The sequence below is a fragment of the Globicephala melas genome, chromosome 1, assembly GCF_963455315.2.
Source record: "Globicephala melas chromosome 1, mGloMel1.2, whole genome shotgun sequence".
NCBI lineage: Eukaryota > Metazoa > Chordata > Mammalia > Artiodactyla > Delphinidae > Globicephala > Globicephala melas.
Genome location: NC_083314.1, coordinates 151,348,810 through 151,364,880, shown reverse-complemented (window position 1 = coordinate 151,364,880; position 16,071 = coordinate 151,348,810). Strand labels below are relative to the sequence as shown.

The 16,071-nt window shown below is 48.8% G+C and overlaps 2 protein-coding genes and 2 non-coding genes across 4 annotated transcripts in view; 2 read left to right on the top strand and 2 right to left on the bottom strand.

Moving 5' to 3' along the window:
- Nucleotides 1-9,085, top strand: part of LOC132596881 (uncharacterized) — a 32,920-nt gene extending 23,835 nt beyond the window's left edge. The window contains exons 12-13 of the mRNA XM_060295123.1: nucleotides 8,785-8,907; nucleotides 9,009-9,085. Of these exons, the coding sequence (XP_060151106.1) occupies nucleotides 8,785-8,907; nucleotides 9,009-9,085 (200 nt within the window). The remainder of the gene's footprint in view (nucleotides 1-8,784; nucleotides 8,908-9,008) is intronic.
- On the bottom strand, nucleotides 3,524-3,640 carry LOC132594131 (U5 spliceosomal RNA). The gene has a single exon (XR_009560347.1). It is a non-coding gene; the product is annotated as a U5 spliceosomal RNA (small nuclear RNA).
- A 22-nt stretch (nucleotides 9,086-9,107) lies between the features above and the next one.
- Nucleotides 9,108-16,071, top strand: part of LOC132596880 (uncharacterized) — a 30,510-nt gene continuing 23,546 nt past the window's right edge. The window contains exons 1-5 of the mRNA XM_060295116.1: nucleotides 9,108-9,112; nucleotides 9,228-9,357; nucleotides 9,450-9,527; nucleotides 9,819-9,900; nucleotides 9,975-10,106. Coding sequence (XP_060151099.1) covers nucleotides 9,108-9,112; nucleotides 9,228-9,357; nucleotides 9,450-9,527; nucleotides 9,819-9,900; nucleotides 9,975-10,106 — 427 coding nt within the window. The remainder of the gene's footprint in view (nucleotides 9,113-9,227; nucleotides 9,358-9,449; nucleotides 9,528-9,818; nucleotides 9,901-9,974; nucleotides 10,107-16,071) is intronic.
- LOC115850906 (U5 spliceosomal RNA) lies at nucleotides 14,310-14,426 on the bottom strand. Its single transcript, XR_004038532.1, has one exon. It is a non-coding gene; the product is annotated as a U5 spliceosomal RNA (small nuclear RNA).

Below are 16,071 nucleotides of genomic sequence, written 5' to 3'. Positions count from 1 at the left end.
TGAACACTTGAGAGAGGTCCTCTTCCTAGAACCCTCACCCCAGGTGTCTGCATGGCTAACTCCATGACTTCCTTTCAACTCTTTACACAAAAGGTATCTTCTCAGGACTTACCTGGTGGTGCAGTGGATAAGACTCCGTGCTCCCAATACAGGGGGCCAGGGTTCGATCCCTGGTCAGGGAACTAGATCCCATGTGCATGCCACAACTAAGGAACTGGTGAGCCACAACTAAGGAGCCCGCCTGCCACAACTAAGACCCGGTGCAACCAAATAAATAAATAATTTTTTAAAAAAACAAAGTTACCTTCTCGGGGGGGGTTACCCTATTTTAAGTCGCGTCCCACACTACCAACCCCTATATTCTGACCCCCAACCCCTACCACTGCTGTTTTTTCCATAGCACTTATTTATGTGTTATTTATTTATTGGGTGTCTCCCCACCTGAATGTAAGCTCCAGCAGGGCAGGGATATTTGTTTTCATTACTGATATGTCCCAAATGCTGAGAACAATGCCTGGCACATATGAATGAACGACCGAGTTACTGTGAGGGCATTGTCCCTCAAAGTCAGAAGACATGAAGTCAGATGGCAGTAATTCTCCAGGGTGCCACAAGAGGGCATCACCGGCCCTGATCTTGTTGGTCAGAGGCAGCCTAACTTACCCCAAACTGGGATTTTGAGCCTCAGCTTTCCTCTATTTGGGCGGAAGGAGGAGAGAAAAGTTAAGGAAATATCGGTATGTTTTCCATAAAGCTAAATGGATATCCTGTTTTAAAGACGTGTCCTGTCCTTTGCTGTGAAGTCACTCTTACTGTTTTTAGTCTTGGAATGGCCTTTCTGTAGAATTATGATTTTAAAAATTAGTACCCCAGAAATTTTTTGGAAATTTTAATAATTGGAAAATCCAAAACTCTGGAAACCACTGGTCTAAGACGATAACTCTTTAATAACAATGGAGCTTTAAAAAATGAAATCTTAAGGGACTTCCCTGGTGGTCCAGGGGCTAAGACTCCACACTCCCAATGCAGAGGGGCCCAGGTTCGATCCCTGGTCAGGGACCTAGATCCCACATGCTGCAACTAAGGGTTCTCATGCCGTAGCTAAAGATCATGCGTGCCGCGGTTCAGACCTGGCTCAGCCAAATAAATAAATTTTTTCAAAATAAATAAATAAAAAGGAAATCTTAAGTATAATTCAAATATCCAAAACAAATACACGTTACATGAAATCTATTACTATACATTTATTCTCCCCCAACTTGTTATTTCCGAAAGTTCAGAACTACAACAAGTTGAAAGAATGAGTACCTATGACACATTTTCTTTCTCTCTCTCTGTTTACTGGGCTATTTGAAAGTTTCAGATGTCATGACATTTCACTGCTAAATATTTCACATTACGTGTCTACTAAGAATAAGGCCGTTCTCCTACATAATTACTATATCAGTATTGTGGTAGTGTGAGTCGTAGCCTCCAAATACATCCACATCCTGATCCCAGGAACCTGTAGATATGTTACTTCACACGGTAAAAGGGATTGTGCAGGTGTGATTAAGGATCTTGAGATGGGGAGATTCTCCTGGATTATCTAGGTAGGCCCCAGGTAATTACGAGGCTCTTTATACGGCAGGAGGTTCCAGAGTTAGGAGACGACACGACAGAAGCAAAAGATTTGGACTGCAAGGAAGGGGTCACAGGCCAAGGAATGAAGCCAGCTTTCTTAAAGGCAAGGGAACAGATTCTCCCTTGAAGCCTCTAGAAAGAATGCAGCCCTGTCAACACCTTAATTCTAGACTCCTGCCGTCCAGAAGTTGTTTTAAGTCACTAAGCGTGTGATAATTTGTTACAGCAGCAAGAAAACAAATACAATTATTAATTGAATAATGTCACGTGAAATAGAGTACACCCTAAAATTTCCACAAAGGCACCAAAAGTGTACCTTCTGCTTTCTTCCTGCCTTCCTTTCCTTGGTGTGTTATTGGGTTTTGTTCAGGATCCAGTTAAGGTTTGTATATTGCATTGGATTGTCATGCAGTATAAGCTTTTTCTTGTCTGTTTAATTTATGTACTGTATTTATTTGGGGCTGTGTTGGGTCTTCGTTGCTGCGTGTGGACTTTCTCTAGTTGCGTGGAGCGGGGGCTGCTCTCCGTTGCGGTGCACGGGCTTCTCACTGCGGTGGCTTCTCTTGTTGCCGAGCACGGGCTCCAGGTGCCCGGGCTCCAGTGCTTGTGGCACTCGGGCTCAGTAGCTGTGGGACCCGGGCTTAGTTGCTCCGCGGCATGGGGGATCTTCCGGGACCAGGACTCGAACCCGTGTCCCCTGCAGTGAGAGGCGGATTCTTAACCCCTGTACCACCAGGGAAGCCCTAAGCTTACTTCTAAAATTAAAATTTAGAGCAATTACTTGCGGTCTTCATCCACATTAGAAACTGGAAAACTACAGATGATCTTGAGCATTGCCTTTCCTTTTTTTTTTTTCCCCCGCCGCGCCAAGTGGCCTGCTGGGTTTCAGTTCCCCAACCGGGATCAAACCCGCGCCCCCTACCGTGGAAGCGTGGAGCCCTAACCACTGGTCCAGGGATTGCCAGGGAATTCCTCGAATTTCTTATTTTTAACAGTTCTAGTTTTAAGGCTAAACTACCTCATCAGAAAGTGTATATTTGAATGTTTATCATACAAACATCGACCAACTATACTTCAATTTTTTTGAAGCTTTTACAAAAGCCAAGTTACACAAGTGCAGCAGTTAGAACCACAATCCCAGAGAGGTGGGTCTCCCCGGAGGTGCTCACGTACTGCCTTGAACAATCCTTTGCAAACACATGTGCCCAAGCCTGAACTTGAATTCACGACCTAACCAAAGCCAGGTTAAGCGGATAATCTACAGCGAGCAACCGTCTACTGGACGACTGACTGCTCTGTGCCAGGCCGCGTGCCGTGCACGAGAAGCAGTTCAACTTTATTATGCCTGGTGGTCTCCAAGAAGATAAACCCGAAGCGCTAGGAACAAAGCGCGTTTTTAAGCTCTGTGAGTATTTGAATGCCTTATAACTTGTGAGGCCGCTCGCGCTTAGAAAGTGGGGGGTCACTTCTCTTGCGCCTCTTTCTCTTCCTTCCCCGGCGCTGCCTTCCTCAAACCAGGAACGGTACTTCCTCCTCAGAACACCATGCGCACTCCACGAGCACCAGTTGCCCCGTCCACACGAAGCTCGCCTCCTGAAGACAACCTCAGAGAAACATGACACAACACCTTGCTCTCACCGAGGACTGCAGTTGTTTACGAGCAACGGTCAAAAACCGCAAAAACAGCTCGCCACTGTATTATACCGCTCCGCCAACCAGGTTAATTCCAGGTGCTTGCCAGGATTCCGAAATCACACGTACGTCACACTAACAAACCAGCACAAAAACAGCCTACCACTAAGTCAAAACAGAGTTACCACTTTCTGCTCTGCAGCGTGTAACACTAACCAGCACAGATCCACCAAAATACAAGACATTCTTTTCTTTGCACAAATTTATTAGCCTTATATAAAACAAGGCCTCAAAAAATTGGGTAGAAACTCGGAATTGTTTCTCTCCACGGAAATCTTTAGTAAAAGGCGAAAGATTTATGCGTTCTGAAGAGAAACCAGAGTATGCCATCATAGTCGCTCACACAGTCCTCGGCTAACTGGAAGTCCCAACGCACCAACGGTAACTATTTACCCGCAAACAACGAGTGAGTTCTGCAATTATTTCACACACTTCTGTGAAAATATCCTGATTTCGAGTGGGGGCGGGAGTCAAAATTAATAGAAGGCTAGAGCCTTTTGAAAGTAGGCAAGATCCCGAATGCAATGCATTCTGGGTATGTAAATGAAGCTGAGTCACCAACCTCGCGCTTCGGCAAATGCCTTCATTAGTTTTCCTGCTCGGTCTAGAGCCACCACCAGGGGGCGTGGCAGAAACCAGATAGGAATATAGTCGCCGAGTCCAACCAGAAAGTCTGTTTTATTTTGTTTTGTTTTTATTAAGGGACGACATTTATTCCTTTTCCAAATGTTACAGTAACACCAGGGGGAAGGAAATGGTTTTAGCAGTTAGGGAAAAGAAAAGTGCAAATCTGGGGTTTGGCCGTTAAAAGTCATTTACAACAATGTGCGGGGAGGGAAGAAAAGAAGTTGTTTCACATCACAGGCCTCCCCACAACCCCAAAGCTTAATACGTGCTTACAAGTCAAAAAAGAGACAGTTGATTCACAAGCTGGAGGTTGAAACTTGAGTAAGACATTTAGAAAAACCTAGACAAGGGCAGTGTCCTCCCCCGCCCAGGTGCCACTGCAGGCACAGCACAAGAGACTACAAACAGCAGGGGAAGGTGGACACTCAGAGTTTGGGAGTGTAGGCACCCCCACCTCTGGCTCAGGGATTTGGGAAGTAAACATAACCTACTTGGAGAAGAATTGGGGAAGACAACCAGCAAACTGCCTTCTGCGCGGCTGGGAAAGGGAAGGAGGTAGGGCCAGGGGCAGGAGAATTTCACATCACTAACCTAACTTGGGAAACTGCAAGGGACCATCTTCAACTGGCCTTAAGAGCAAGAGCAGATGGATGATGGTGTTGCCGAAATATCAGCTTGCCTGTGCACCAATGCCGAACAGAAATACGGAGACAGATTTTGGAGGAAGAGAGAGATGCCTTTATTTTTCTGCCAGGCAGAAAGGAAGACACAGCAGGCTAGCGCCTGAAGAACTGTGCCCCCATCTCCTTCGGGAATAGGAAAAGATTTTATATGTGGGGCTCGCAGTCTGGCATATATGATAAGGATCAAAATAGTGAAGGTCTTGCATTCTTCTTCTTCCTGCGTTATTTCAAAACAGTCACTGCTGGCATCAGGCAGCCCGGTAACTGCGTCGGTGCGTCTCGGGGCTGTTGGCCTGCGTGACCTTCTTTCTGAAATGCAAATGTTACAGGGGGTGATTTGCTACAAGGCAGTGCAGGATGTAATTCACATAGTGTTAACGAGTCATAGGTTTGGGATGTCCCTGGTGGCACAGTGGTTAAGAATCCACCTGCCGGGCTTCCCTGGTCCCGCAATGGTTGAGAGTCCGCCTGCAGATGCAGCGGACACGTGTTCGTGCCCCAGTCCAGGAAGATTCCACATACCGCAGAGCGGCTAGGCCCGTGAGCCATGGCCGTTGAGCCTGCGCGTCCGGAGCCTGTGCTCCGCAACGGGAGAGGCCACAACAATGAGAAGCCCGCGTACCACAAAAAGAAAAAAAAAAAAAAAAAAGAATCCACCTGCCAATGCAGGGGACACGGGTTCGAACCCTGGCCCGGTAAGTTCCCACATGCCGAGGAGCAACTCAGCCGGTGTGCCACAACAACTGAGCCCAAATGCCACAACTTCTGATGCCCGCATGCCTAGAGGCCGTGCTCTGCAAAAAGAGAAGCCACCCAATGAGAGGCCCACGCACTTCAACGAAGAGTAGCCCCCGCTCGCCGCAACTAGAGAAACCCCGCGCGCAACAACGAAAAACCAATGCAGCCATACATAGTAAATAAATAAATAATAATGTCCATAAATTTAAAAAAAAAGAAAAGAAAAGAAAGACACTTTCCACTTTAGAGCAAAGGGCAGGCATGCTTACTGACTGCTATATAACATTCAGGTTCTCTGAAATCAGGGTTCCTCTTTGTAATAAAATCCATTGCATAAGCAGGCGTTCATCTGTGTTACTCCCATGGGACTGGGGGCAAAGGGAACTGATTCAAAAAGAGAAAACCCATATAATCAATATGAAGACTATAAAAGGAGACATCATTATAGATGGTACATTCATTAAAATGATTTTTTTAATGACATAATGAAAACTTCTTGCAATATGTTTGAAACTTTAGACGAAAACAGCGAGAAAATATAATTTACCAAAACGTACTCGAGAAGTAGAAAACCCAAAGTGTCCTCTAAGCATTAAAGAAAAGGAATCAGTAATTAATTTTTTCCATAAGATCAGAAGCTTCAGAGAATTCGATCAAACATTCAAGAAAACATTCTAGTCTTAAACTCTTCCAGAGATTAGAAAAAGAGAGTATATCTTTTCCAAAAATCCCTTTCACAGATTTTCCTGGAGGAGCGGCCATAGCATAGGAATAGACACCAGTCTTGGAGAGTTACAATCAGTTAAGGAGAGAGTGGCAAATGTAGCTAAGTGTACTCTGGTCTCTCTTCACATCACTTGTCCTTTTTTGTTTTTTCGGCTGCCTTTGGGTCTTCGTTGTGGTGCGTGGGCTTCTAGTTGCAGTGGCTTCTCTTGTTGTGGAGCGTGGGCTCAGTAGTTGAGGCACGTGGGCTCAGTAGTTGTGGCTTGCGGGCTCTAGCACGCAGGCTCAGTAGTTGTGGCGCACGGGCTTAGTTGCTCCGCGGCGCGTGGGATCTTCCAAGGCCAGGGCTCGAACCCGTGTCCCCTGCATTGGCAGGCGGATTCTTAACCACTGTGCCACCAGGGAAGTCCCAGATCACTTGTCTTTTACCTTTTACTAAAGATTTTGTGGAGAGGAATGTGTGGGACGTTGCCTTCTCATCTAAGACGGAAAGTTTCCAAGGTTTCATCTATTAGGTATGACCTTTGCTATAGTTTTTGGTAGATAGCTCTTACCACACTGAGATTCAATTTTCTCAAACTTTCTTTCTATTAAGATCATATATGTGCATTGCTAGATGGCACATTATTCCTTTTACACACTGCTAGACTCAATTTGCTAATATTTTGTGTAGAATTTTTGCATCTGTGTTCATGAGTAAGATTGCTATATAACTTCTCTAGAGCCTCACTTACAGCTGGGGGCAGGGAATCAGAGAACGCAGTTCCCAACCTACAACTTAAACTTGGAACTGCTTTCTAAAACAACAAGTTGGCTGCATCTTCTATCTCTTAACTACGCACCTCTTTCTAGTTCTACACATCAGCCATTTGTCTTTGAAATCCCACATACTTACCCTTATTTAAGTAAAACCTCAAAAGACTCCACTACCAATTCTCAAGTGTTTCTCTCCACGAAAGTCTTTGCCAAGACACAAAAGATTTCCTTAAACTGGGGAGGAATGTGTATGTGTGTACCATGCATGCCCATCCTCCCATATACTCGTTGGTCCCCCAACGTTTGTGGTGCCTTTGTACCTGCCAACAAAAACCTGTCTTCCATTGTAGAGAATGACCCCTAAACATGTTCTTACTGGGTAAAAGCTCCTGACAAGGAAATAAAAGGTGGGACTTCCCTGGTGGCGTAGTGGTTAAGAATCCACCTGCCAACGTAGGGGACACGGGCTCGAGCCCTGGTCCGGGAAGATCCCACATGTCGCCGAGCAACTAAGCCCGTGCGCCACAACTACTGAGCCCGAGGGCCACAACTACTGAAGCCCCCGCGCCTAGAGCCGGTGCGCCACAACAAGAGAAGCCACCTCAAGGAGAAGCCCGCGCACTGCAACAAAGAGTAGCCCCTCTGCTTACCACAACTCGAGAAGGCCCGTGCACAGTAACAAAGACCCAACGCAGCCTTAAATAAATAAATAGATTTTTTAAATTTTTTAAAAAGAAACTAAAACATTATTTTTTGTTTTTCAAACAGATAATACTGTTAATATTTCTCACGTAGTCTACACTGCATTCTGGTATGCAGATGAGCTAGTCAGGGAAACAACTGTGCCCTCGAAGTAGGTGGTGAGGCCAGCGGCACTTGACTCTGCAGCTGGGGGGACAGCTCATTTCTAAGCCCCGTCTTCCATGCAGCAAGCAATTGTGTTTACCCGCTGTCCTATCACACCACATTACCTGCCCGCTACCAGCTCTGCCTGTCTGGGGTTCTTTTCTCTTTACAAAAATATTCAGTCCTCTGCCATCTTCCCAGGCTCTCCCACAGCCCACCGACCCCTTTTATAGCACTTGTCACCAAACTGTTCGCCGGGCACAAGACGTGTCCTATACAGGTTGGCCGAAAGGCTGAGTCAATGCTAGATGGAATGAATGACTGCGAAGCAGCCACAGAAAATGCCCTCTTTAAATTCTAGTCCCCTCCTCCTTCCTAACCGAATCTTTCCCTCCTTTTGCTTCCACCGCTTCCTAGCTGTGGTACCTTATGGCAAGTGCTTTACCTCTCTGTGCCTCATTCCCTCAAATGTCCAATAGGGATAAGTCATCATGCTGTTGCAAAATGAAGCTCCTTGGTCACAGGGATCGTCACTGGGACTCTGAACGGAGAGCCCTCAGCACAGAGCCTAGGCAAACAAGGCCTCAATAAGGGTCCGTCAGAAAGGAAAGTTTCTCTAAACTGCTGTCAGCCTCGCCTCCTTTCTCATTTTCTGCTACACATCCCCACCCACTAGCTCTGCCTTCCCCTCACCCCTTGTCTTTCCCCATCCTGTCTCCCTGTGAAGACCCGCCGTCCTTCCCTCCTCCAGGAAACCTTCTAGATTCCTCAAAGCCCTTTGGCGGCCCTACCTCTGTGGGGCCTCCAGCTCTTTTCAGCCTCTAAGCCTCTAACCTTCTTCCTCCGGCTCTGGCTGGTTCTGTGAATCCCAGGGGGCCTCGGCCTCCTCCTCCCTCTCCCCTTTAACTACGAGCTCCAGAAGGGCAGGACTGAGGGGTCGCCGGCCCAGCTCCCCCCACGCCTGGCACAGTGCTGGCCAGTAAGAGGTGCTAAGAAAGGTCGATAAAGAGTTGGAGGGGAGAGGGTGCTGCTTCCTTGCGAGGGCGAGGGCGGGGAGTGGAGCGGCGGGCCTCTCCAGCGCCCCTGCCTTCCCCAGCCATCGAGCTGATCAAGGACCTGGTCAACTACGACGTGTGCCCGGCGCTGCTCAAGGGCCTCGTGGCGCTGCTGAAACCGTCCTTCAAGGAGACCAGCAAACAGCAGTCCCAGATCGTCAGCCGTAGGGATCCGCTGCGATCGGGGTGGTGGACCTCGACGGGGCAGGGTGGAAGACGAGGACGAGGGCTCCTCCAGCCTCACGGCCACTCCTCCATTTTCCAGACTCTTCGGTTCTGCAGCTCACCGCCCACCTGCCGTGGTTCTTGCAGCAGGCCGCGGCCACCAAGGCCACCGGGTAAGCGGGCAGCAGGTAGTGGGCAGATGAGGCAAGCTAGGCCCCAGCGCTGCCCGCGGGCCCCCAAGAGTGCTCCGGCCGCCGGAGGGTCCCACGGGGCCCCCGCAGCATGAATCCCACCCCCACCCCACGCCACCCCCGCCCAGGATCCTGGCGCGAGGCAACACGAGCCTGGCCGAGGAGATGCTGCACCTGCGCGTGGTGCACAGCCTCATGGCCGCCATGGGCAACATGGACCACAGCAACGGCCAGCGGCAGGCCAGCCTCACGCTAGAGGTGCGCTGGGCGGCCGGGTGGCGGGCGGCAGGGCGGCGCGGCAGGCACAGCGCGTGGGCACGGCAGTCACGCCCCCTCGCCCGCCCACGCAGTACTTTGTGCAGTTATTCCCAGTGGTGGAGGAGCACGTGCGCAGGTCCATGGGGGAGGAACTCTACAAGCTCTTCCGTGTAAGTGCTCCCGCCCCGCTGCGCCCCGCGGGACACAACAGTGCCCCTGTGCACAGCCCAGCGCACGGCCCCTCCCCCTGTACACCCCACACACAGATCGGCCTCGGGGCCGGCGGCGGGAAGGACTGCCCTGGCTTGGGCTTCTCCACCTGGCATCCTTCCGTCCCCCTTCCTGCCCTTCCAGTCAGGCTAAGAGCCTGACCGCAGCCTGCAACCTCCATGTGCCCACGCCCAACTCCAAGTCCAGGCTGCCCTGGCATCCAGCCCAGTTCCCCTTGCTCCTGTCCTCAGGGCAACGCCGAGGACTTGTACAGGAGAATAGATAGCAATCAGGCAGACATCTTGGCGGCCAACGAAGTCAATGTCACCAAAGGTGAGTGGGGTGTGAGGGGGCCTGGAGCAGAGGGGCGGTGGCACCCACACTCAGGTTCATCTCCCTGTCCCCAGAGCTGCATCTCAGTGGCCTCTCCGACAGCACCATGAGCTTTTGCTTTGGCCATTGTAATCAGGGTCAGGTGGCCTACGTCACACACTTCCAGAGGGAGGCTGTGGGAGAAAAGGAGCAACAGAGCCTCCACGGCAAGCCAGGAAGCCCAGGCTGTGTAGCAGGGAAGCCTGGCAGGAGGAAGGAGCCAGGGCCAAGCTCCGGTTGACTCTTCTTGGCCCTTGGTGGGAGGCTGGGGATCTGCCCGCCAGAAGGGGAAAAGGAGAGCTGGCTGGGAAGGGTTCAATAAACAAACGGTCTTGCTATCTATCTGGTGTCCGTGTGTGGAGGGCAGAGGGCGATCTAGTGAGAGTTATGATGACGGGTCGGGGTGCCTCTGCTCACCAAGGTAAAACGCTGGTCTGAGGGGAAGGACCACCAACGTCGCAGAAGATTCAAGGGCACAGCCTGTGGAGCGGGCCTTACCTCAGCTCCCTGCTGGCCCCTGCGCTCTCCCCTCCAGGACACCACACCCACCTGGTTTTTCTCCTGCCTCTCCGGTTGCTTCCTTTCATTCTCTTTTGCTGATTCCTCCTCTTCAACCCAGCTGCCTTCAAGGTGGAGTGAGGCAGGACTCTGACCTGGAGCCTCTTCCCTACCTTTACACCCTGGTGATTCCATTGCTTTAAATACCACTTCTGTGCAACGACTCCCACGTTTCTATTTCCAGCTAAACATTTCTACCTCATGGTGTTGTCGACGAAAAATTTAATCAGTCGATCTAAGAAAGCACTGGAAAATTTTATTCGAGCCAAATTGCGGCGTATGAGCCGGGAACAGCCTCTCGGAAAGCTTCAAGAAGTGTTCTGCCTGTGAGAGGTCAAAGCACAGTTATCCAGGGCTTTGTACGTTAAAAGACGTACACAGTGACATTCACACAATCCACATCGACACCTACAAAGCAAGTAATGGGTCAGGGGTCATCAGGGCCCCTTACAAGACCAAGGAGGAAGGTTATCTCCTAAGGAGTTATCTTGTTGATACCAGGAGAAGGTTGCTCTTCACAGCTGACCAGGTATTTCTGCCCACCGGGAGGTGGGTCGATGCATGGTGCAGATACCAATGCACAGTAGAGGGAAGAGAGGAGGCCAAAGGGCAGAGAAAATTATTTATGTTCAAATTTTCCTTGACTCCCTTTAGAATATGCATTTGTATTTCATCAGTGTCCAAAGCTGAACTCCCAGTCCTGTGCCATCTTCCCCAACTCAACTGACGGCAACTCATCCTTCCTGCCACTCAGAACAAAATCCTGGTGTTCTCCTTGATGTCTCTCTTTAACCTCTGGATCCATCCTGTCTGTTGACTCTACCTTCCAAATATATCCAGGATCCAACTATGTCTCACTACCTCCATTGCTAATACTCGGGTCCAAGCCACCATCATCTCTCTTCTAGATGACTCTGCTTTCTGCCCCATTCTCTTTGTCAGCACAGCAGCCAGAGTGGTCCTTGTAAACTTCAGATTCTGTCACTCTGCTCAGAACCTTGCAGGGCTCTCCATTTCACTGAGTAAAGCCCAAGCCCTTACTGTTACGGCCTCCAGGGTGATCTAGGCTCCCATGACTTCTGAACTCTCTCCTACTTCTCTCTCTCTTCTTCACTGGGCACCAGACACATTGGCTGTGTGGTTCTTGAAGCTGACAAAACAAGCTCCCGCTTTAGGGCTTTTGTGCAGACTTTTCTGCTGAACACTTGAGAGAGGTCCTCTTCCTAGAACCCTCACCCCAGGTGTCTGCATGGCTAACTCCATGACCTCCTTTCAACTCTTTACACAAAAGGTATCTTCTCAGGACTTACCTGGTGGTGCAGTGGATAAGACTCCGGGCTCCCAATACAGGGGGCCAGGGTTCGATCCCTGCTCCGGGACCTAGATCCCACATGCTGCAACTAAGGGTTCTCATGCCGTAGTTAAAGATCATGCGTGCCGCAGTTCAGACCTGGCTCAGCCAAATAAATAAATATTTTTCAAAATAAATAAATAAAAAGTAAAACTTAAGTATAATTCGAATATCCAAAACAAATATACTTACATAAAATTTATTACTATCCATTTATTCTCCCCCAACTTGTTATTTCCAAAAGTTCAAAACTACAACAACTTGAAAGAATGAGTACCTATGACACATTTTCTTTTTCCCTCTCTGTTTACTGGGCTTTATGAAAGTTTCAGATGTCATGACATTTCACTGCTAAATATTTCACATTACGTCTCTACTAAGAATAAGGCCGTTCTCCTACATAATTACTATATCAGTATTGTGGTAGTGTGAGTCGTAGCCTCCAAATACATCCACATCCTGATCCCAGGAACCTGTAGATATGTTGCTTCACACGGTAAAAGGGATTGTGCAGGTGTGATTAAGGATCTTGAGATGGGGAGATTCTCCTGGATTATCTAGGTGGGCCCCAGGTAATTACGAGGCTCTTTATACGGCAGGAGGTTCCAGAGTTAGGGGATGACACGACAGAAGCAAGAGATTTGGACTGCAAGGAAGGGGTCACAGGCCAAGGAATGAAGCCAGCTTTCTAAAGGTAAGGGAACAGATTCTCCCTTGAAGCCTCTAGAAAGAATGCAGCCCTGTCAACACCTTAATTCTAGACTCCTGCCGTCCAGAAGTTGTTTTAAGTCACTAAGCGTGTGATAATTTGTTACAGCAGCAAGAAAACAAATACAATTATTAATTGAATACTGTCACGTGAAATAGAGTACACCCTAAAATTTCCACAAAGGCACCAAAAGTGTACCTTCTGCTTTCTTCCTGCCTTCCTTTCCTTGGTGTGTTATTGGGTTTTGTTCAGGATTCAGTTAAGGTTTGTATATTGCATTTGATTGTCATGCAGTATAAGCTTTTTCTTGTCTGTTTAACTTATATATTGTATTCATTTTGGGCTGTGTTGGGTCTTCCCTGCGGTGCGCAGGCTTCTCACTGCGGTGGCTTCTCTTGTTGCCGAGCACGGGCTCCAGGTGCCCGGGCTCCAGTGCTTGTGGCACTCGGGCTCAGTAGTTGTGCTGCCCGGGCTTAGTTGCTCCGCGGCATGGGGGATCTTCCGGGACCAATGCTCGAACCCGTGTCCCCTGCAGTGAGAGGAGGATTCTTAACCCCTGTACCACCAGGGAAGCCCTAAGCTTACTTCTAAAATTAAAATTTAGAGCAATTACTTGCGGTCTTCATCCACATTAGAAACTGGAAAACTACAGATGATCTTGAGCATTGCCTTTCCTTTTTTTTTTTCTTTTTTCTTTGTTTCTTGTTTTTTTTTTTCCACCGCGCCGAGTGGCCTGCTGGGTTTCAGTTCCCCAGCCGGGATCAAACCCGCGCCTCCTGCCGTGGGAACGTGGAGCCCTAACCACTGGTCCAGGGATTGCCAGGGAATTCCTCGAATTTCTTATTTTTAACAGTTCTAGTTTTAAGGCTAAACTACCTCATCAGAAAGTGTATATTTGAATGTTTATCATACAAACATCGACCAACTATACTTCAATTTTTTGAAGCTTTTACAAAAGCCAAGTTACACAAGTGCAGCAGTTAGAACCACAATCCCAGAGAGGTGGGTCTCCCCGGAGGTGCTCACGTACTGCCTTGAACAATCCTTTGCAAACACATGTGCCCAAGCCTGAACTTGAATTCACGACCTAACCAAAGCCAGGTTAAGCGGATAATCTACAGCGAGCAACCGTCTACTGGACGACTGACTGCTCTGTGCCAGGCCGCGTGCCGTGCACGAGAAGCAGTGCAATTTTATTATGCCTGGTGGTCTCCAAGAAGATAAACCCGAAGCGCTAGGAACAAAGCGCGTTTTTAAGCTCTGTGAGTATTTGAATTTCTTATAACTTGTGAGGCCGCTCGCGCTTAGAAAGTGGGGGGGTCACTTCTCTTGCGCCTCTTTCTCTTCCTTCCCCGGCGCTGCCTTCCTCAAACCAGGAACGGTACCTCCGCCTCAGAACACCATGCGCACTCCACGAGCACCAGTTGCCCCGTCCACACGAAGCTCGCCTCCTGAAGACAACCTCAGAGAAACATGACACAACACCTTGCTCTCACCGAGGACTGCAGTTGTTTACGAGCAACGGTCAAAAACCGCAAAAACAGCTCGCCACTGTATTATACCGCTCCGCCAACCGGGTTAATTCCAGGCACTTGCCAGGATTCCGAAATCACACGTATGTCACACTAACAAACCATCACAAAAACGACCTACAACTAAGTCAAAACAGTGTTGCCACTCTTTGCACCGTGTAACGCTACCAGCACAGATCCACCAAAATACAAGACATTCTTTTCTTTGCACAAATTTATTAGCCTTATATAAAACAAGGCCTCAAAAAATTGGGTAGAAACTCGGAATTGTTTCTCTCCACGGAAATCTTTAGTAAAAGGCGAAAGATTTATGCGTTCTGAAGAGAAACCAGAGTATGCCGTCATAGCCGCTCACACAGTCCTCGGCTAACTGGAAGTCCCAACGCACCAACGGTAACTATTTACCCGCAAACAACGAGTGAGTTCTGCAATTATTTCACACACTTCTGTGAAAATATCCTGATTTCGAGTGGGGGCGGGAGTCAAAAGAAATAGAAGGCTAGAGCCTTTTGAAAGTAGGCAAGATCCCGATGGCAATGCATTGTGGGTATGTAAATGAAGCTGAGTCACCAACCTCGCGCTTCGGCAAATGCCTTCATTAGTTTTCCTGCTCGGTCTAGAGCCACCACCAGGGGGCGTGGCAGAAACCAGATAGGAATATAGTCGCCGAGTCCAACCAGAAAGTCTGTTTTATTTTGTTTTGTTTTTATTAAGGGACGACATTTATTCCTTTTCCAAATGTTACAGTAACACCAGGGGGAAGAAAATGGTTTTAGCAGTTAGGGAAAAAAAAAGTGCAAATCTGGGGTTTGGCTGTTAAAAGTTATTTACAACAATGTGCGGGGAGGGAAGAAAAGTTGTTTCACATCACAGGCCTCCCCACAGCCCCAAAGCTTAATACTTGCTTACAAGTCAAAAAAGAGACAGTTGATTCACAAGCTGGAGGCTGGAACTTGAGTAAGACATTTAGAAAAACCTAGACAAGGGCAGTGTCCTCCCCCGCCCAGGTGCCACTACAGGCACAGCACAAGAGACTACAAACAGCAGAGGAACGTGGATACTCAGGGTTTGGGAGTGTAGGCACCCCCACCTCTGGCTCAGGGATTTGGGGAGTAAACACAACCTACTTGGAGAAGAATTGGGGAAGACAACCAGCAAACTGCCTTCTGCGCGGCTGGGAAAGGGAAGGAGGTAGGGCCAGGGGCAGGAGAATTTCACATCACTAACCTAACTTGGGAAACTGCAAGGGACCATCTTCAACTGGCCTTAAGAGCAAGAGCAGATGGATGATGGTGTTGCCGAAATATCAGCTTGCCTGTGCACCAATGCTGAACAGAAATACGGAGACAGAGATTTTGGAGGAAGAGAGAGATGGCTTTATTTTTCTGCCAGGCAGTAAGGAAGACACAGCAGGCTAGCGCCTGAAGAACTGTGCCCCCATCTCCTTCGGGAATAGGAAAAGATTTTATATGTGGGGCTCGCAGTCTGGCATATATGATAAGGATCAAAATAGTGAGGGTCTTGCATTCTTCTTCTTCCTGCGTTATTTCAAAACAGTCACTGCTGGCATCAGGCAGCCCGGTAACTGCGTCGGTGCGTCTCGGGGCTGTTGGCCTGCGTGACCTTCTTTCTGAAATGCAAATGTTACAGGGGGTGATTTGCTACAAGGCAGTGCAGGATGTAATTCACATAGTGTTAACGAGTCATAGGTTTGGGATGTCCCTGGTGGCACAGTGGTTAAGAATCCACCTGCCGGGCTTCCCTGGTCCCGCAATGGTTGAGAGTCCGCCTGCAGATGCAGCGGACACGTGTTCGTGCCCCGGTCCGGGAAGATTCCGCATGCCGCGGAGCGGCTAGGCCCGTGAGCCATGGCCGTTGAGCCTGAGCGTCCGGAGCCTGTGCTCCGCAACGGGAGAGGCCACAACAGTGAGAGGCCCGCGTACCACAAAAAGAAAAAAAAAAAAAAATCCACCTGCCAATGC